This window comes from Mandrillus leucophaeus, unplaced genomic scaffold (genome assembly GCF_000951045.1).
Source record: "Mandrillus leucophaeus isolate KB7577 unplaced genomic scaffold, Mleu.le_1.0 Scaffold252, whole genome shotgun sequence".
NCBI lineage: Eukaryota > Metazoa > Chordata > Mammalia > Primates > Cercopithecidae > Mandrillus > Mandrillus leucophaeus.
Window position 1 is genome coordinate 102,664 of NW_012102610.1, and position 12,851 is coordinate 115,514.

The following is a 12,851-nucleotide window of genomic DNA, read 5'->3' on the forward strand; positions in this document are numbered from 1 at the left end:
ACTGCTGAAATACCTCTCATGCCAGGAAGCTCACTACTACCCAAGCCAGCCCTTGACACTATTCAGATATACATTTGACTAATTTCAGTCTTCCAGTGCTTCCATGGTTACCTCATTTACACCATTTGGGAAACTGTGACTCAGGGTAACTTGCCCAAAGTCACATGCATAAAGATGTCATTTTGAGACTGTTCACCATCCTATCTGCTCCATGTACCCATGTTTTTCTGCTAGCATCCCCCTTAAGAATTGACCAGAACTGGTTGCAGTGCGCTCTCATGAGGCTTGATCAGCCAAAAGAACAGTGGTCCTATCACTTCCCCTTGTCAAGACACAGACATACCTCCAGCTGCATCCGATTTTTGGCAGCATCATTACGGTCTGACACCCTCTGAGCCTGTTGTCACTCTGTAAACCCAAGGTTGTCTGCGGTTTATTTATTTATATATTTTTTTGAGACAGGGTCTCACTCTGTTGCCTAAGCTGAAATGCAGTGGCGTGATCCTGGCTCACTGCAGCATCTACCTCCCAGGCTCAAGCTATCCTCTTGCCTCAGCCTTCTGGGTAGCTGGGACTATAAGCACATGCCACCATACCCACCTAATTTTTGTATTTTTTGCAGAGACAGCGTTTCATCATGTTATCCAGGCTGGTCTCAAACTCCTGGGCTCAAGTGATCCACGCATCTCAGCCTCCCACAGTGTTGGGATTACAGGCGTGAGCTGCGCCCAGCTGGGTTTTTTCTTATGCTACTATAAGGTCATTTATTCCCCTTCCATTTTGTGTACAGCTAGGCACAAGCACTGAACTTCACATTCTTACCTGTTTGAATCAATCCAACTTCCTGAGCAAAATTCTGCCTCTCAGTCTGGCCATGAGTTTCTGCTGCTGTGGGCTGGCTCCACGCCAGACTTTGGCAGTGACGCCAGAGTGGCCAGACTTCTGTGGAATTCAGCATCCCAGGATGCTCTGAGTGACTGGAAACAGATCCCATGGTAGCCAAGCCCCACAGGGAATAGGCCCGGAGACCCTAGCTGACAGCAGGCTTGTGGGTGGAGCCAGGGAGTCTCAGCCTGGCAAGGGACAGTCCTTGGGAACTCTCCTCCCCACCTCCTGTAGCCCCTGAGAAGTCTTCCATATACAATCTCAGTGGAGCCGGGGCCAAGAGAAGCTTCCTAGGCGCCATCAAGTGTGGCCAAAGCATATTCCCAGGCTCCAGCCCAAAGGACTGCCTCCGGGAGCTCTTCCTCTGAAGCCTGGAGAAGGGCACTTCTGGGCTTAGTTCATTCGTGGGTGTCTTACATGTATATTTCCATGGCTGAGGAAAGACAAGGCTAGCCCGCATGGTATGATCACCCCTGTGAGCTCATCCTGTGTCTGGAGTTCTACCATTAAAGCTTAATCTATGGGATTTAAAATATTTTCTTGGAATCACAGTTTCACAGGATTGGAAGGAACCTTAGCATTCATCCAATCAATCTCATATTTAAAGAAGGAATATTATCTATGATGTCTTTGTCAGGTCATTCACTACCCACTATGTGAACACATACATCTACCTCCCAAAACAGCCTATCTCACTGCTTTTGCAAAAGAAAGTTCTGCTTGTAAGTGAAAGTCTGCCTCGACCTTTTTTGCCCACTGGCCCTGGTTCTGCTCTCATGCCACATAGTTTTCTGTAACCCTCTCTGGGAGGAGAACATCGTCAGCTGCTCTTGGCCAGCATTTGAGATGATGCACTGGGACCCTTCAGTGGCACCAGACGTGAGGCCCAAGGGGAGGGACCAGCAAGAGCCAGTCCAGCAGCTTCACAAACTGTGACTTTTTCTGTCCTTCACCTAAGTTTCTGTCTCTGACCATGAGAGGCTGTGATGTTGAAGGCATGGGCCAGACTAGCAAATGAACAGTAGAGAATCAGGCCTGGACTGAGCAGCTGTTTATGACATAAAGGAGGGAGAAGGCTAGAAAGGGTGAGCCCAGCCATGCTGAAGCAATCAGGAGTGCTGATGAAATAGTGTCTACCTCATACAGTGAGGTACAGAGAGTGCACAATAGTGCACCCATGTTACTTGGAACACAGTAAGCACTCCATAAATGTCAGCTCTAGATGATTTAGAGAAGTTAAGAGACACAACTAGAAAAAAGGTTTAGGAGGATAATAGGTAGCCCCAGAGAAGACAGATTGGAAAGAAAGAGATGAAAGAATTAGGAGACTCATCTAGCAAGAAATGATAAAGGCCTGACTAAAGTTAGTCAAGGGAAGATGGTGACTCAGACACCAGGAGGGAAAAGTGGAGGAGTCCTGAAGGGACGGAGTCGCTTGGGATGGAGTGGTTTCCAGCTGGTTTCCCAGGTGTGGGTATTGCAGTGTCAGGCTCAGACTGTGCCTTATGGATCCCAAGAAGGTCCCCAGAAGAGGAGAAAGGAAGTAGGGTTCTCACTGTGACTTGTGGGGGATTGGGGGTTATGGTAGAATGGGCACTCTCTGATGTGGTGGCACTGAGGACATTTCAAAGGCCCCCTCCTGGTTACGATCCCAAATCCTCTCAGTAGAACAGTTCCGAGTAATGCGGTTAAAAGGCTGTGATACTGAGAAGGTAACACTTCCCTGGCAGTGGAGCTGAAAACAGGCCGTAATAGGCAGGGAGATAAATGGCCAGAATGGGATGCCCAAGGGAAATGGGGAACAGGAGGAGAAGCAGCTTTAATGTGGGAGTAGGGCTGAGGGGCATGTCAAAAGGGGAGAGGAGCACTAAAGGGGAAGTGGGTGCTCACTGAGGACATGCTTGTTTTCAGCCACCGCCTTGCCTTGGAAGTCCCTCATTGACATCACCATCAGCACACTTGGCAGGCTTTAGGTTTCACAGAGCATTTCCCTTGTGCTGAACTCAGACTCCAAACGTTCACTGCCTCTAATACAAACGTTAGACAAACTAACTCGCACAGGTCTTTGATCCCGTCAGGGCATAATCAGAATCACGGCTGGGAGAGGGAGCATGGGATCGGAGCCATGCTGTTGGGTAAAGTGTGATCATGCTGTTTGGGAGGGAAAAACAGCCTGGCCTTGCGCGCTGTTACAAACATTAATGTCTTATTCCTTCCCTCGAAGGTAAGGAGGGCCCTGGGAAACAAATGACAACCCCTTTCTTCAAGTTCCTCCCTTCGGGAGTTCTCAGCCGAGTCCAAAGAGTGGATCTGATTCTCTGAGTCAGCCCCAGAACTGATCCCACTCCGGAGTTAACTCCAGATGAGAAGTGAGCCAAGCCTAGGCAAGTCACTAGGTCCAGCTGTGCGCGGGCATGCGCACACATACACTCCTCCCCCTGCCTTCCTGCTCACCTGCCCCTAGAGCCACCTATAGTCCAACCCTGTCTCTGGGGTTTGGCATTGGCCCTCCCTTTCCTTTAGAAAGCCAGGCCTATATGTAGGAGTGGGAGCTGGACATGGGCAGGCACCAGAAAACCAGAGAGGAAACCAGGTGGTGCTAGAGGACGCAAAGCTTCTAGAAAGAATGAGTCTAAATGGAGGAAAATGAAAAAGGGGTTGAAGAGGTCTCAGGCATTGTTACCAGAGTGACTCCAAGCCCCAGACTCCCCACACTGTCCCAGCAATACCTGAGGCCGAGGATCCCCTTTAAGGTGTTTCTGGAGCAGCAGAAGCCTATGGCCAGATCCCACAGGATCCCACCAGGTCCCACTGGATTCCACTCTGGCCTTGCCATGGAGCCACGTGGTTTCTCTTTGGAATTCAGTGGCTTGGAGTTTTGTTTTTATCTCTTGCATTTTTGTCTTCCAGAGCGGAACACTTAAGGATCCGGACTCAAGCAAGACCCCACCTCAGCGGCCACCCCCTCAAGGTTGTTTACAGTATATTCTCGACTGTAATGGCATTGCAGTAGGGCCAAAACAAGTCCAAGCTTCTTAAAATGATTGGTAGTTAATTTTTCAAAGCAGAAATTTTAAGCCAAAAACAAAAGAAAGGAAAGCGGGGAGGGGAAAACAGACCCTCCCACTGGTGCCGTTGCTGCGTTCTTTCAATGCTGACTGGACTGTGTTTTTCCTATGCAGTGTCAGCTCCTCTGTCTGGTTGTTTACCTGTTCCTGTTCGTGCTTGTAATGCTCACTTATGTTTTCTCTGTATAACTTGTGATTCCAGGGCTGTTTGTCAACAGTGTACAAAAGAATTGTGCCTCTCCCAAGTCCAGTGTGACTCTATCTTCTGGGTGGTTTAATAGTGTTTTTAAAAGTAATATATAATGTGGGGTGAAATGGGAGTAGGGGGGTGGACAGGGGAGAAATGGAAACCACAAAAAGAAAACCCAGCTCCTCTCCTTCTCCCCCCAAGCTCAGATTAAATCCCCCACCCCCAACTTTACCTCCACCAGTGTGCTTGGGATCTTCAATGAACTCTGCTTTTCGCTTTCTTTCTGCATGACTATTGTAACTTAGATAGAACATTAAGAGATTTTCAAGATCAAACTGCCATAGCTTCATCCACTGAATTTGAAGGCATCCACCTTTTTCTCTGTTTGATAAAATTTGGTGCAGTTTGAGTTTATGTGAATAGGCTGGCTGTGCCTGTAGAGCTCTTGTGTTTTTAGTGATGACATGAAATACAAAGAAATTTCCAGGAATGTGTTCTGTATTTTACATCCCAGTGTACCCTTCATTTTATTATTAACTAATTAGCTATGAGATTTTTATAAAATGGGGCCGCTGATGTGCAATATCAAAGTGAACCTGTGAGTATTTTGTGTGTGTTGATCTCAGTTGTTTCTTCATTATTGCTGTTTCTGGATCAGCCATGTGTGCGCTTGTGTGGACCTGAGGCTGCTTTGTGTTCCCAAAGCTTGACCTGTGTACAGAGATAATTCCTTGGCAATGTTGGACATAGAATGCAGGGAGCTACTTAAGGTCTGTCAGGGATTGTCCATTCTGCTCTTGGCCTCTCCTGAGGCATCGTAATGGGAGACCAAATCAAAAATGTCCCATGTTACTTGAGTGGGTACACTGCCTCCAGAACCCTGAGGTTGACTCCTGCTTCAGTTCTTAGCTGTTTACCAGAGCCCTCCAGAGTTCAGAGATTGAGGAGCTTTCTCTTTCCTGGGAGGAACTATCTCAGATTTAGCTTGTGTGTGTTTTGGACAGAGGCTCCATAGTGGTGGCTCTTGAGGAACCCTCACCAGTTTGTTCTCTTCCCTCTGACAAGCAGCACCTGAGCAGATGCTGAGACAGTTCATTAAACCAGGTCTCAGCTTCAGTGCCTCATCTTGCCATCTCCTGGCCAGGCTGGGAACGGGCACCAAGCAGCTGCCTCTAACACCATGTCCGTGGGAGTTCATGCCAGCAGCTTGCCTTTGAGAAGGAATGCTGCTGGCCCTACTTTTACATTCCCTTCCACCTCTATATTGACATGTCACCATTCTGTACTCCCAGATCTGAGAAGGAACTAGTGTTGGTGGTTTGTAACAAGAGTTATATGTCTAGGGGCTTGTGCCTTGGTTTTCCTTTGATTGCTGGTAAATTGAGGCCACAGAGAAATGCATTGAGTGTGAATGTTGTCATCTGTAATCCCTCCCTCAGCTGATGATGGTAGTTGATCTGTTGTAAATATACACATATATGCATATTTGCACTTCCAGATGGGTTGCATAAGAATCAAGTCCTTAAATACCTCCCAATCTGATGAAATGATAGAAAAGAATAAAGTAACATTTCCCAGAATGGAGGAATACATTATTTTATTTTATCTTATATTTTTGTCCAAGTGATGAGCTGATGGTGGTATTGCTTCTCTGCATGTTATCAGTGTGTACATCCGGTGCTTTTCATGTGTCATTTGTGAGCCACAAATGCAAAGTTGCCATATGAATTCAGTCAGGCTACAGGGTGGTGTCAGCCAAGGTCTTTCAGGTAGGGGAGAAATTGGTTAGGGCTCCCACTGCCAAATGCAAGCAGATAGCATAACCTGACTGTTATGTGCCCTCAGGCAGCATGCTTAGGGACAACTCTGTGGCCTGGGGGACATCTGTGTCACAGTATAGGATTGCCGTTCAGGTGTTTTGTACCTATTTCTTTCCTGACGTCCCCTTTTTTTGTACTGATCCAACTGGGAGAACCTCAGCCAATGCTGGAAGTGTGATTGAAGTACCTCTCTTTTGTGACTCTTGTACAGCTTAATGTGCAATAAAGGAAAAGTTATATCTGTCTTCAGTGTTAAGTTGTAAAGTTTCTGGCTGTCCAAGTATCTGCACAAATGGGAAAGCACTCAGGTTTCTGGTGCAAGAGACTGAGCTATTAACCTGTATTACCTTACAGGAAAATGCTAATACAAGTGATGCCAAACTTTGGAAATGACAAAAGCTGGTTAATGTGAAATAATCTGCTAATCTATTGTCTTCACTAGTTATTTGATTTGAATTTGGAGCTTCTTAAGCCTGCAGAATTCCATTTACTTATGTATGTGTTTATTTATCTGTAACTAACTCTGGTATTATTTGGTTAGATGATAAAGGGTATTCTGTGCCCTGTAGTGGGGAACTGAGCGGATAGTCATGGGTGCACAGTGGCATAGACATACAGTTCTGCCTCTCCAGAGGGTGCAGATATTCTGGTATTTCTTAAAAACTAAGTGATAATACAACTAGCTGGTGCTGTGTTTCTGTAAGTCACTCCCTCCAGCAGGCCCCTGGATGTGAACTGTGGGATTGAGGCTGAGAGACTGGACCTCCCAGGGCAGTTGGGCATCATTTCCACTAGTCAGTAGGTGCTAATGGGGATGGCTTTTGATTTCTAAGTGTTGGGACCCTCCTGAGCAAACTCTAGGCAGTCTGGTACCACCTTAATGCCTATCAACTCCCAGAGGAAGGAGGACCTTTTTCCTCTCCAGGCCACCAGATGGTTTTGTGTTTCATGCTGGGAGGAGGGTGTGCTGTTCCTTTTCAGGGGGGCTTTTATTTGCCAAATGGCACCCACAACATCCCCAGGGGAGAGTGGGGTTTGGATGTCTGGAGAATTCTACCACACATGCCTGAGAGGTTCGTCTTGCTAGAGCCCCTGAGAATAGTACTGAGAGACAAAACAGTGCCTGGAATAATGGATTTCTCCTGTTGTGGGCATGAGTTAATGCTAAAATTAAGCCCTGGTGGGGCATGGTGGGCCTGGCAATCAGACCCACGCAGGCTTGGAGCAGGACAAAGGGCAGCTCCATAAAACAACATAAGTCAGTGACCATCAAGGTGATCTTAAAGTATGGAATGCTTTTTGAAGAACTTGCTCTACCCTGTTATCTTTGAACCACTACCCCTCAAAAGACAACTAAGACCGGGGTTTATACTTTTTAAAGTTTTATTGTTGGGAAAACCAAGGCCCAGGGAAGTTTGGTGACTTGCTCAGGGAGTCACTGGTAGACTATTTCTGAGATCCAGTGCTCTCTCCACCGCCCTCTCCTGTATCTGCCATGTGGAACTTGAGACTTCCCAGTAAACCCTGGAGCAGGGTGGTGTGTGCCTGAGGCACCTCTAGGGAGGAGGGGTGAGGACCCTGCATTCTAGGGCCCTCTGTGAGAGCGTGTACCTCTGACAGGGTCACTCGCCCCTGGTTCCTCCTTGTCCTGCTGACTTCTGCTGTGGCTGAGTCGCTGCGTTTCTGAGGAGGAGCACTTAGTAGCTATGTACAAGGATAGCTAACCAAGGACCCCCCTTGGGGCCCTTCAGAGACTCTGGCTTCTTGGCATAGAGCTTATCCTTTTGGTAATTAACTAACCACACCCTTTGAGATGTAGATTCTAATAAGCAAACATTTTTATATGGTTAAATTATGAAGTTTTTCTTGTACTGAACCTAGGGGGCCCTGGGCAACCCCAAGGAATGCAGCCCCCAGGCAAGGTGCTGCCTCCACGCCGGCTCCCCCCTGGACCATCACTGCCACCTTCCTCCTCTTCCTCCTCCTCTTCCTTCTCCTCGGCTCCTCAGCGGCCGGGCGGCCCCACCACCCACGGAGATGCACCCTCCAGCAGCAGCTCCCTGGCAGAGGCCCAGCCACCCCTGGCTGCTCCACCACAGAAGCCCCAGCCTCACCCACAGCTCAAGTAAGAGACAACTCAGCAGCTCCTCCTTCCCCTCCTCCCGCCCTCCTTGTGGGCCTTGGGCCCCAGAGCTGCTAGAAATCACCTTCAATGAGGTCTCCTCCTACAGATATTTTGTGGTGGGATTTTTTTTGGCTTTTTTTTTTTTTTTTGGTTTTTGGTTTGTGTGTGTGTGTGTTTGGTTAGAGGAATGGTTAGCGTTCACTGGAGAAGAGAGGAAAGAGGGAAGTGAAAGTCTAAAGTTTAGCTAGAAATTCAACCCCCTTCCCTTTCTTCCTGGGAAGTGGCAATATGGCAGAGTCACTGTCCCTTCTCTAGTCTTGTACTAGCTTAAGGTTTTGGTTTATTTTAAACCCTGTCTCCCACTCTTTTTTTCCATTCCTTTTCTTTGTGTGTGTTTCTTTCCTTGTAAAAAAAAATTTTTTAATCTTTCTGCCTCTGACTCACAGTTCAGAGTATGCAATCAGTAAGGCTGCCCAGAATGAAAAGAGGGAATTGGTTAAATCCATTTCAACATTTTACCTTCAGCTCTGTCCAAAGGAGGTCAGTTTCTGGTGTGGGCAGCAGAGGAGTTCCCAGGCAGAGACGCTGAGGACCTCCATCCTCTTGGGTTCCCTCACACCCAGCAGTCACCCTAGAAGCCCCTCCACACTGCCCTGCTGCACAGGACCCCTGGAAGCAGCAGAGCTGTCCTTGGAAGGGACAGCACCTGGATGTGGACGATGGTCAGTTCTGCCCTCTCTCCCACAGAGGTCTCTGATTGCTTGCAGTGTCCCCAGCAGACTTCTGTCACCGCCTTCAGCACAGACAGCTGTAGCCTTAAGGGTTTGGTAAGGGGATGGTAGTGACACACCCCTGCTTCTCAGAGTGAAGTGATGGGCAACAGATGACTCTTCAGGGAGGGAGAAAAGGAGGCTGGAGAATTCTGGAGTTAAAATGAGCCACTAGGAGATCATGTAGTCATTGCAGATGAGAAAACTTTGCTCAAAGAAATTTGATTTTTTTTTTTTCTCAAAGCCAAGCTACTCCTCTAATTAGTGGCAGAGCCAAGGTTGCAGGGCTCGGGTGTCCAGATGGTCACTTTCTCTGGGTCTTCAGTCCAGCGTGATGGGAGGGGCATCACCCACTCTTCCTCCCCAGCTCTGGCCAGTGGCACCTCTTGCCTCTTGCCTGCCCCATAATGTCCCTTCAGCCCAGCTATTTACTGCCTGCTGACTTTTTTTTAATCCCTCCTGCCTTCTCACTAGCCAACTCTAGCCTCCGCGTGAGGGCAGATCCTTGGATTGTCACTGCCTCTGGGCTGAAGCTGTTGAATAGAGCCAGCCTCTGATGACAAGCTGGAGGCTCATCCCCAGTACTCTCTGCCTGTGTGGGCTGAGGAGTGCCCCCGCTCCCAGAGGCCAGCGTGTTGGGTCTCGTTCCCAGCCCTAATGAAAGGCAGGGTGTCTGTTCACTGCCACTGCAGGCAGAGAGAGACTGCTCATAGTTCTGTAGAAGGGAGTTTCTCCTGAGCTGCACCCAGCATTTAAGGGAGGGCAGAGAGTCCCAAGACACTAGGAGAAGAGTTCTGGAGCCAGAAAGCAGCCGGAACGAGAGCCAGTGGGAGTCAAGAAGGAGAAAAGCTGGGCCAGTGGAGAAGCCAGACCTCATGTCCTCTCCTGGAGTGCAGGCTGGGCCTCCCCATGGCCTGGTGCTTCATGGTTTTTCTCTGTGAACCTCTAGTCTCTCAAGGGGAAAACAGGCCCCTAAAAAGTGTGTAGTTTGGATTTTCTCATTAGAAATCTCCCTAAGAAACTTGTAAAGGCCTGATATATATCTCTTTTGCCACTGGACACCCTGAACCCCACAGACCTCATATTAGCGCTCCTCTGAGGAGGGTTGCAGGGGTGGTTACTACATCCATTTTAAGAACAGGGAAATTGCCAGGTGTGGTGGCTCACGCCTGTAATCCCAGCACTTTGGGAGGCAGAGGCTGGTGGATCATGAGGTCAGGAGTTCAAGACCAGCCTGGCCAAGTGAAACCCCGTCTTTACTAAAAGTACAAAAATTAGCTGGGCATGGTGGCAAGCGTCTGTAATCCCAGCTACTTGGGAGGCTGAGGCAGTAGAATTGCTTGAACCCAGGAGGCGGAGGTTGCAGTGAGCCAAGATTGCACTACTGCACTCCAGCCTTTACAACAGAGAGAGATTCTGTCTCAAAACAAACAAACAAACAAACAAAGAACAGGGAAATTGAAGCATTGGAGTTTTGGGCCAAGCCAGTATATTCTTTTGGAATCAGAGAAGAGATCAGAATAGAAAGAGCCAAAAGTGCGTAGAGATCTTCATTTTACCAAACTTCACAGATGAGAACCCACGGCACAGAGAGGCACATGGCTTGCGTCCAGTTAGGAGGGATTGAGTGGCAGAACGAGACTTTGGCCCAGGTCTTCTGATCTGGCTCCACCAGTTGACAGTTGATAGAGAAGAGAGTGCCAGAGTCACAGGCCCATTGTGACTTCTTTTCATCAGAGAAGTAATGTGAGATTCCTAGGTTAGTTTTTACCAAGTTGGGATCTCTGAAATTTAGCCCTCAGGCATTTTGGATTAAATTAAAGAAGGAGTCTTTGAGTCACCTCTTCCTCCTCTTTCCCTTATTTCTTTTTTTCCCTTCTCCCTTGTTCCCACACTGTCCCCACCCTTTCTATTCTAGTAGCACTGAAGATGAGGAAGTAACGTAGGGGTCTCCCAGGGTCTTGGTAGCATGGCCACTTCTGGCTTTATCCTCCATCACCCTGGTCTTCCCGGGGAGGGAGTGGGGGTTCTAGTTGTGTATCCTCACGTCATCGTCCTTCCCTGCCTTGCTGGGAACACCACCCTCTCACATTCTCTCTGGTTTTTATCTTCAAGCAAGTCGCAGTCCCTGACAAATGCCTTCAGCTTCTCTGAGTCCTCCTTCTTCCGGTCTTCAGCCAATGAGGATGAAGCCAAAGCGGAGACCATCCGGAGCTTGAGGAAGTCCTTTGCCAGCCTCTTTTCAGATTAGCTCTTCAGACACACGGGGCACCCGGCCCAACCAGGAAAGGCATTTAAGACATTCACCAACAACAGTCAGCCAGCTTGGTGGTGATGTCCCATGACCTTGATGTGTGTGGTCCCTTCCTCTGCTCTGTTGTGCTAAGTGATGTTATGCAGCCCAGAAAGGACCATGTGACAGTCTCAGGGCAGGTGCCTACCCAGCAAGGGGTACCTGGCATCAGAGAGGAAAGAGCTGCTTCCCTGTAGTCACGAGAGCTTCCTTCTGAAGTCATCGTTTGCTATAAGTTTAGTGGCCTTATTGTGACAGCGCCATCATGTCTTATTCTTCCCTGTGAAACCAGGATTAATTGTGGACTCCTGGCAGCTTAACCTAGCTCAGTTGCAGTGCTAAGCATGCCCTGTCCCCATTCAGTGATACCTGTTTGGGAAGTGTATACTTCCCTAAAAGTACTCTTGGCCCTAAGTTTTGGGAACTTTCCCTATCCTGGATCCCTTGTCATACCCGTGTTACTGTTTAAAGCACACCCACCCAACTTACAAGATCTTAGGCTGCTGTGGTGGTGAAGCACCTTGAGTCTGCTGATATTCGGGAGAACAAGGATCTGCAGTTTCCCCTTTTCTTCCCTCTGAAGAGTGGTTCTTATGTGCAATCTGCAGTAACCTTGAACTCCAGAGCTGCACTATAGAGGAGAATGCATGCCACTATGACAGCAGTATGCCAAGCTTTGTGTTCATCTCCTAATAAATGTTAAGACCTTTGGTGTAATAAAAGCAGCAGCATTCACCAACATTTGATTCAGCCATGAGGTCTTGACCCCTTGGCCACCCTTTAGGCTGAGAGAGTGTCCATGAAGTGTGTGTGTGCTTGAGTGTAGGGAGTGAAAAATATAGGTGTGTGAAGCTGTTTGTGTCAGTTTGTGTGTGTGACTGCAGGTGTACATGTGTTTGCAAGTGTTTGAGAATGTGTCTGTCCTTTACTTGCCACTTCTGGGCCTCCTGACACCTCCCCAGTGAATCTCTCTCCTCCAAGACAACTGGCCTTCCTTCAGCAACTCAGCATTTCTACCTATATTATGGACTTTGTAACCTTTCAAATAAGCACAGAACCCTTGCTCTTGGAGGAGTCAATTTAGACTCACTTGCCTGGTCTGTCATCAAGCTCCTCAGCTGAGGCCCACATGGTGGTCCCAATGAGGCCGGACCAACCTGCTCTGATAACCAGGCTCCCACGGATCCCAACGAAGCCATCCTAAAGAGGCCTGCAATTGAGGGTGGGCTCTGAGGGATTTCACTCTGGCTGCTTCATGACTCCCTGATATTCAAGTATATTTTCCCAAAGACCACGGATGCTGTGAAGATAAACACTACATCTGCACTGATTAAAAAAAAAAAAATCCATATGTTAAAATGTTAATATCTGAATGTTAATAAGTATCTAGATAATTTCCTACACGTGACACCCATCCTACTAACTCAACAAGATAACACTCCTCCAAATGCCACTATCTTGTTAACTTCTCCTCATGGACAGTAGATGCTGCAAGGTCAGAGAATGAATTTCTCCGATACCAGGGTCTCCTTTCTTACTCATTCTCTGTTCTCGCAGTTCAAGGATTGAGAACCGTACACCCTCTTCTTACACTTAGAAAACAAAATAGAACTTCCCATTGAGTGACACCTGGGAGGTGACAGCCCTCCTCCCACAACACACATAACTAAAGAACAAACAAAAGCGTGGGGTACCTGGGC

The 12,851-nt window shown here is 48.0% G+C and overlaps 1 protein-coding gene across 1 annotated transcript in view; it reads left to right on the forward strand.

Moving 5' to 3' along the window:
* SYN2 (synapsin II) overlaps positions 1-12,510 on the forward strand; it is a 50,170-nt gene extending 37,660 nt beyond the window's left edge. The window contains exons 10-12 of the mRNA XM_011983589.1: positions 3,796-3,856; positions 7,845-8,088; positions 10,974-12,510. Of these exons, the coding sequence (XP_011838979.1) occupies positions 3,796-3,856; positions 7,845-8,088; positions 10,974-11,109 (441 nt within the window). The 3' untranslated portion in view covers positions 11,110-12,510. The remainder of the gene's footprint in view (positions 1-3,795; positions 3,857-7,844; positions 8,089-10,973) is intronic.
* Positions 12,511-12,851: the final 341 nt, after the last annotated feature.